Here is a 9,029-nt window from a genome sequence, read left to right as displayed (position 1 = left end):
CCAAAACGTACATGCCAGAGTTTTGCATCTAAAATAACCCTTAAATCTGCAACTCTATTTGCAAAATTTCGTCCACACTTGTCATACAAAGTGAGCTTATACAACCCATGACACAAAAGGCCAGATGCAACAATTTCATCGCCAAAACTGAGATCATGAATTGTACATATGTCATCCATAAATTTGACTACGAGACCAAGTCTAGCAAGTGCAAATACAGACAAAAGATTCTTTTTGACCCCAGGTACATACAATGCATCAACAAGTGTGAAAGAGCTACCATTTGCAGCAGTAATCACAATCTTTCCAACTCCTTGAACATGATAAGAGGCATTGTTGGCACAAGTCACTGTATTCCCATAAGGGAAAGACTCAATAGAGGTAAACAAATCACGCTGTGAGGTAATGTCAGTGTGATTTGTAGCACCACTATTAAAATACCACACATGTGAATTTGCAGCAATTGACATACATATATCATGGACAATAGGATCACAAGTGCACTCTACACTAAATGTCCATTCTGCATCTACATCAGCATCACAATCTTCTTTGGCAGAAAACTCTACAATCGTTGCACTTGTATTGGACCCTGTAGTGGATCCATCCTCTTTCTTCTTAGCATCTTTTTCCATCAATTTTGGACAATGCTTGATCAATTGATCACTAGCTTTACATTAATGAAAATACATCTTCTTTTGCCCTTATCACCAAAATTGCTAGACAAAGTGCTGCCAGCAGTTGCATTAGGAATATAAGTTTTGTCATTCGCAGAAGAACCATAAGAAGTGGTTATATTGTTGTTCCTACCTTTTCTTTGAGCTGCAATAAAGGCATGTTCAACTGCACGCTGCTTAGTCCTATTTTTTCTAGAAAGTGACTCTTTCAACAACAATGTGCATAATGCATCAAACTTGACAACTTCAAGATTTCCTTGGGTCATAAGTCTCCAAGTACTAGCAAAAATATGGTAAGAATCTGGCAAAGCATCAAGAACAGTCTGCACAAGTGAAATGTCAAGAATGACTTATCCTGCAAAAATTAGTTGCTCATTAACATCCTTGACACCAGCAAGGAAAGTGTCCATTTCATCTTCCTCATGTATAATCTTCGATTCCAGCTCTTTACGCAACAAAGAAATTTTAGCCTCATTGCGGCTTGCATAAATACCTGCTAGAATATCCCAAGCCTGTTTCGCAGATTTTGTTGAACGGATGCGAGGAGTGATAGTGCGCTTCACAGACAATGCAATCAAATGCATGAGCCTGCACATCTCTTGCATTCCAACGAGCCTGATCATTGGTAGGCAAAATAGCCCTAACAGCAGCAACGCTGGGAGCAAAATCTGGAGCATCCTCAACATCAAATGCATCCATAGTACCACGCCGTACATCAATGCCCTACACGATGTTCCAAACTCCCTTTGACACAAGTACATGTTGCATCATGTAAGCCCACATAGGGTAATTGTCCCCATCCAATCTTTCCTCAGCAAGAAAACATCTTGAACACATCTGTGTTGTTGTCAGCCATGGAAAATGCCTTCACCTGATGTGAAAAGTTTCCAAAATGAGGAGAAATTGAGTGAGACTAGCACGTGCTATATAGCACAACCCACAGTAGAGTGTATGGGACCTATTATACAGTAATTGGCACTCATAGAAATTCTGCACAAAATGACAAAATTACATGTGCAGACCTGGTTATAGTGGAAACGGAGGTCTAAATGAGCTCGAAATGAAATTTTGAGCAGACCAAGCTCTATGAGATTACCCAAATTTTTTGTCGACCTGTTGGCACTTGCCAAAGCTCATTGAAATTTGAGAAAACGAGCAAGGGTGTTCTGGCAACTAAGTCCGGGAGAACGCGACCTGCTCTGATACCAATTGTTGGAATTAGGGTTGCAAGGAAACACACGCAACTTGGAGACGACGAAGGAAGCTCAAGGCACACAACAGAGAGTGTATAACTTAGTGTGCAATGGAAAGATTGATTGCCCTAGAGTGACGGGCGTATATACAATGCATGAGGAAAAAAATATCCTAAAGAGGGAAAAAATGCCCCTTACAGTCCTAGTGTGTTCACACACATCACTACCACATGTATATGGTAACATTGATCTATATCCAAGTATGTGCAAATGCTTGGATATGTGGTATGCATGTATGTTGTTTTCTGCTTAGGGATGTACAATGTGTAATGATGTACTTTGAGTGAGAATCCATGTAGTGCATGTTGATAGGCCTACTTGGTTTTTGTAGGTGTCATCAAGGGCAATTACTTTTTTTTTGGAGGTGGGGAGGGGGGGTAGGGGTATGTATGTCACAATTTGTGAAGCAGACTTGAAACCCCTAGAAAACCTAAAATTATGAAACCCTCAAAACCCTAAATCACAAACCCTAATTTTTGTTGTATATCTAATTTTGATGTTGAAACCCTAGCAAAGTGCAAGGGAATTTACAATAACACAAGTGCAATTTGGAGTGTTCTTTATCAACCAAGCTAGCAGTTGTGTTCCGGAATCTGTAGTTACACCAAAGTCTTCTATTGAGGTTTGGTTTACAATGTGTAATAATGTACTTTGAGTGAGAATCCATGTAGTGCATGTTGATAGGCCTACTTGGTTTTTGTAGGTGTCATCAAGGGCAATTACTTTTCTTTTGGAGGTGGGGAGGGGGGGTAGGGGTATGTATGTCACAATTTGTGAAGCAGACTTGAAACCCCTAGAAACCCTAAAATTATGAAACCCTCAAAACCCTAAATCACAAACCCTAATTTTTGTTGGCTATCTAATTTTGATGTTGAAACCCTAGCAAAGTGCAAGGAATTTACAATAACACAAGTGCAATTTGGAGTGTTCTTTATCAACCAAGTTGACAATTGTGTTCCGGAATCTGTAGTTACACCAAAGTCTTCTATTGAGGTTTGGTTTACATCGCGGTAATATGGTCCTTTGTGCTGACCCTTGTTGTTACACCTTTATGTCATAATAAGTAGAGATAGTCATAGTCTCAATCTTGAACCATTTTGAATTGACGCATGAATGGTCATCCCAAAATAACCTCAAAGTTGTTACTCTTTTCAAAATCTACTACCGTAAAAGTGTGTTCGTACTCAATTCCACAAGAAGACACTATGATTTGCTCAAGCATCCCTAAGGATCCCTAAGTTGGTCGTCCCCTCTTCTCCCAAATTTCTTTAGTAGTAATCGCTACTCTGGCTATGCTATTTGGTAATTCTATCGTTTTTACTCCCTTGTACTCTAATGGTAAGGTTGTGTTTCCCTCTTTGCCTTCGTAGTAATCACTCACCTTATTCATTGGTACAAGCTTTGCTTTGGGTTTCTCTGGTTGATTTGTTTCCACGATTTTGCCAACAAGTTTATCTTGTGGAAACATGCCCACAATTTCAGGATATGCCATGTCAGCACATCAACAGAAAAAAAGCAACAATAAAAAATTACCAGACAAAGGTGAGTTTGGAAAACCTATCTACACACTTCGGGGCAGCAAGACGATTTCTTATTTTATGTGGATGCTTGCTCATGTTGGTTTACTTGTTGGGACATGCTCAGGACATGACCCTATGTGCTTGAGATGTATATTGAGGATGTCTTCTCATTAGAGTTGGTATCCACTACGGTTTTGTAAGAAGGGGGACTGTCACATGGCTTCAACATGCATTGTAGACAGAGAAAGAGAGACAAATGGTCAATGCACAGAGAGAAAGAGAGGGACGGTGGTGTGGATCCTTCTCACTCTCCCCAAAAACCCTTTTAAAAAAACAAGAAAAAAAAAAACCTCTATCTACTTGACTTCAAAGGCAAGCAATCCAAGATTTTGGTGCCGTGTAGGAAAGGCTCATTTGCTTCACTTAAAATAAGGTTCTTTCAATGTTATATACAAATACATAGAAGGGATACGAACAGTGTCCAAACGAAACAAAAAAAAAACCAAAGTTACATGTAAAATTACCGTCAAAAATTATGAAAACCTAGATAGATTTCTAGCACCCCCAAGGGCTAAATTTTTTTCCTATTTTAGCTATAAAAACTGGTGCCTTTAAATTCAAGGGACTAAATTTCTTTCCTTTTTTAGCTATAAAAACTGGTGCCTTTAAACTTAAGAATTTGAAAAAAGGGTTTTTTCTAGCGAATTATTTGAAAAAAGTAGAGTCGGGGTCTCCTTGTTGATTCTTTGGATAAGCCTCCACCCACTGCATGAATTCAAGGCCTCTCTTCTGTGCCTCTTCGGGGGATAACTTTTGCACCCACTCTGGCTCAAATCTTGCTTGTTGAGTGCTATGTGTCGCATACTCTTGCATCTTTCGCATGCGAGGAATGCGAAGCTCCTCAAACCTTGCAACACAATATTTAACACCAACATTTCATTGCAACATTCCTCTATGCAGTGTTGAAAAAAAACCAGGGTCTAGTGTATTTTAACCGGCTGAAATCCTAAAATCCCGATTAGATTTTGAACTTGCCTTGAAGAAAACCGGGAATTGCCAACAAAAGCTTCAAATTTTGACCTAAAAACCGGGAGAATTTCAAGTTTGCTCTTATTTTTCTTCGGTTAGGAAAAATGTTATTTTCTAGCCCTGCCTCTGTATATAGATACTACTCTTTACTACTCTCTCTCTCTCTCTCTCTCTCTCTCTCAGCTTTGCTTTTCTGTATTATTGGACTATCTACAAGAGGAGAGTTTAATTCTCCTTGTGTTTTGTCTGTGTGCTTTTGTGTCCAAAAATTGTATTTGTATATGAGTTTTTGAAAAGTTTAATACATAAATGCTTTACAACATCCTAGCACCAATTGCATTCTTGCATCCCATGTGTATATGCATGAATCAATTCCCTCTTTGCATTAAAATATACAATACACACAAGAAGTTGTAGCACAATTCACGGCCAAAACTCCCACTTCTCATATTAAAAAATCATGAACTTTTGTGAGAAGGCAAGTCTACATATGTAATTAGGTGTGGTTGTTCGCGCGCGGGGGATGTCACAAGAAGATTTAGAAATTTTCTCATGTAGGAAAAGGGAGCCTTTTTCAGTGTTCTTCATAAAATGCATAACATCATGAGCTTCTGCTCGGGAGGCACCGCATACCTAGCTAGGTACGATTGGGGGCAGGGGGACCCGGCCCCCCAGTACCGGGCCGGCGGTCCCCTGCCCCTAATCGTACCTAGCTAGGTATGCCGTTCCTCCCTCACAGAAGCTCATGATGTTGAGGTAAGTCATAATGTGGTGAGAATCTGTCCAAAACTTCTTGTGTGTGTGCCACCGCCGCACCTTGCTATGTAGGCAGTGACAAACAAGCATGAATCAGACTTACTTGGAAACTGCAGTTCGGATATTCTCCTTCGTGAAACAGGATCCTAGATTAACCTCTTCAAGAAGCAATGCAAGTTGATGGGCATCTTCAAATGCTGTCCTAGCACCTTGACCAGGTCCCACATACATTGCATGGGCAGCTGCAGAGCATGTTAATCACTGAATAGAAAACACACTTCCGTAAAATAATTGGTGAGCTCAGTCATTGATTTTCTTTCTCAAGCTGCCATTGATTTTCTTCAACTATCAGATGGGCTTCCTTTATCTTTTCAAAGTCACTCAATTAAGCAGGTCTTGAGGAGTTAAGAATCAGCATATTATGAAAGCATTTGAAAGCATATTATGAATAGCCTATTACCATCTCCAATGAGTAGAACAGAACCATCAGCATCGCTCCATTTGTCAAGGGGCAGCCGGTTCATGATTTTGCGCTCAAAGATTGCTTTCTCATCAGTAGCTTCAATGGCTTTCTTTAGAGCATCCCAGCCTTCAAAGCCTTGTATTTGCTGCAGAGCTCGGACTTTACTCCTAGGGTCCCCAAAGCTTCCTTGCTTTCTCAACAAACTTTCTCCTAGCTCCCCACTCTCATCCACCTTCGAAGGATCCACAAAGCATAGTCTCCTTGATTTTCCAAAAAAAAGTTGCTTCAAGGAAAAGGTCTTGCTTCGAGCAAAACAATCATCATAAACAAGTATAGCAATGTAAGTGCAAGTTCATTTTGCGTACATGGAAAGCCAAAAAAAGTAGCACAGCATCTTGCTTAGAAAGGAAGACAAAAAACTCAAAATATTGTGAGAGACAATCAACACAATCCAGACACAAGAAGATTTAGAAATTTTCTCATGTAAGAAAACGGAGTCTTTTTCATTGTTTTTCATACAATGCATAACATCATGAGCTTCTGCTCGAGAGGCACCGCATACCTAGCTAGGTACGATTGGGGACAGGGGACCGCCGGCCCCCCCCCACCGGGCCGGCGATCCCCTACCCGGCCCAATCGTACCTAGCTAGGTATGTGGTGCCTCCCTCACAGAAGCTCATGATGTTGAGGTAAGAGGCCACTTTTCCACAAGCCAAAATGTGTATGCTCTTCTCATGCATTTCAAGATTCAGAAAACAAGGAGTTTCAATAAATATGAGCTGGAAATGCTAGGCAACCAATACTTATTCTAATCTGAAGATAAAGGAGATCAGCATGTAAGTGTCACCTGCATAGGAAAGAACAAAGTTCATGGACCTGTTCAAGTCCACATGTAGATAGATTTCTCCTCTTCCAACACCTTCTAGAATCCTGTAAAAATGCATTCCCCGTCCATAATCATTGGCTGTACATTAACCAAACAATTTTCAATCTCTCACTAACTATGCAGATCCACACACCAAAATGCCACCAAGAGGTACTTGCCTTGCATTCATTAGAGATTCATGATGTTCGATCGATATTTCATGTTAAGACTGGTCAGTCTTTTCAGTTGTTATAGAATCATTTAGCAAGCGTGATGTCGGCTGGCAATTCTCTTACTCTCAAGTGATGGTGAGAGTCATATACAATAGCATTCAATCAACTATATGGGGTGGTGCAATATTCTATATAAAATTTGGTGTTATAGAATGGTTGGGCAAGTTTCTTTGGTGAAAAACTTAATGAATGTGCATCAATAAATGTTGGCAATTCCCTTACTCTTGATGAGGATCATATACAACAGTATTCCAATCAACCATATGAAGGTATCGAGGCTCGTCGTTAATCATTTGCTTTCGTACTGCTGACCAAATTCCATCAGCACCAATCAGCAATTGTGTGAGGACGCTTTTGAAGTGCCGCAAGTGATTGCTGCCTGATACATCTTTCACTTCAAAATATGCATGGACATGACCATCCTAGAATCAAAATTCTTAGTGTAAGAAGTCAATTAAGTTACTAACTACATAAAAGGCATAAGTATTCAAGTTATACCTCCAAATGTTTGTAGAATAAAAGCTCATGGGAGCAATGAATATAGTCCTCACACACAAGTTTGGCCAAAGCTTGCTGCACTGATTTCCAGTTGACACATATGTATGTTCCATCTGGCCATGTTACGGATCTGCTTGAAATTTCGTTTGCCTTTACCGCGCGTAGTGTCAACTTTTAATAGTGTTGTATATGTCCCAAGCTCGGACATTATCTTACTTAAACCTGGTTTAATCCCTTCCAAAGCTGTCACACCTGCATAATACTACATATCGGTTGAAATGAAAGAGTCGGACTGTTGTTTTATTGCCATAGGGCAAGCCTCAGGTACACCAAGTTCCAATGCAAGGGCTTGACTTGTATGTATGTATGTATATGTGAATGTGTGTATGTATGTATGCACACATACATACACATATATGTGAATATATGTATGTATGTAGGATGTGTGTATGTATGTATACACGTACTAGTGGCATGGTATAATCAGTAATCGAAGGTAATCGGCAATGTAAACACGGAGAGCCACAGTGCAAGTTCATCTTCTTTTTCCACCCCATATATATATATATTCATCTTTATGACACACGCTCTCTCTCCATATATCATCTGTATGAGACTCTATTCCACCCTCTCTCTCTCTCTCTCTCTCTCTCTCTCTCTCTCTCTCTCAGCAGAGCTCCCCTTCGTCTCACACCAAAGGCACATTGATCGACCGAGCGACTGAACTGAGGAAATCAAGACGCCCATGACTGCGGAGGACCACACAGCATCGACGGAGGCTACGTCAGAAGATTCGGAGCACTCTGGCCAGGCATGCACGACGCCCGGTCAGATTACTAACCATGGAGGAGATTGATGAGATCCGCCAACGACCGATGCTAGATCTCCTTTGATTCAGCTATCCCAGCAAGCCACCCATTTTTGCTTAGTTCACATCGACCAGTCTAGGATCCCATAGTATATATCTTGTTATTTTGTTACTCTGACTTTGTATGACTTTGTATCACATCCACCACCTTGTAACTTTCTGGTCTCATAGGTCACTTTGGCCTTTTGAAGACTCTAATATAACATTTCATTTCATCTCTCTCTCTCTCTCTCTCTCTCTCTCTCTCTCTCTCACAGAGAGAGAGAGAGAGAGAGAGAGAGAGAGAGAGAGAGAGAGAGTTGACCGATGGGGCCAATGCCTATAGCGGTAGCCGTGTCGGAGCGAAGGTTAGGGCATTTCTCAAAGAGGTGTGCTTGGATGCCACGTGTCCGAAGCGCTAGAAGCACCGCCAATCCCGCCAGTCCACCTCCCACAATCGCCACCTGCACCTCCTCTTGCTCGCATTCCGCCTCCACTGCGATCACACTGGCATTTTCATCGCCTTCAGTCCCTCCAGTTCATCCAGCTGTCCGTCCAGCGCCATGCCCGCACACACACACACACACACACACACACAGAGAGAGAGAGAGAGAGAGAGAGAGAGAGAGAGAGAGAGAGGACGCAAAGCACGCTGTGACGTATATGTGAGAGGCCCTGAGCTTGTGTGTGTTTAAGACGCAAAGCGCGCTGTGACGTATATGTGAGAGGCCCTGAGCTTGTGTGTGTTTAAGAGAGAGAGAGAGAGAGAGAGAGAGAGAGAGAGGCTGTGACGTATATGTGAGAGGCCCTGGCCCTGAGCCGAGTCGCGCCAGTACCAAGGGGGTAGTGGGAGGATGGAAAGGAACCAGGCCGCACCTCAGCTGCAGA

The 9,029-nt window shown here is 41.5% G+C and overlaps 1 protein-coding gene across 1 annotated transcript; it reads right to left on the bottom strand.

The window, feature by feature from the left end:
• Positions 1-202: 202 nt before the first annotated feature.
• LOC147431036 (uncharacterized) lies at positions 203-8,680 on the bottom strand (the record flags this gene model as incomplete). The annotated part of the gene is made up of 9 exons (XM_086493549.1): positions 203-4,357; positions 5,339-5,477; positions 5,696-5,865; positions 5,931-5,958; positions 6,546-6,628; positions 7,019-7,218; positions 7,295-7,374; positions 7,451-7,546; positions 8,467-8,680. Coding segments are annotated over 9 exons (1,212 nt in total), but the record flags the coding sequence as incomplete, so codon positions are not given.
• Positions 8,681-9,029: the final 349 nt, after the last annotated feature.

Source organism: Adiantum capillus-veneris, chromosome 21 (assembly GCF_014529385.1).
Source record: "Adiantum capillus-veneris isolate H3 chromosome 21, ASM1452938v2, whole genome shotgun sequence".
Lineage (NCBI taxonomy): Eukaryota > Viridiplantae > Streptophyta > Polypodiopsida > Polypodiales > Pteridaceae > Adiantum > Adiantum capillus-veneris.
Note: the sequence above shows the minus strand (reverse complement) of the source record. Positions and strands in the feature narration are given on the sequence as shown.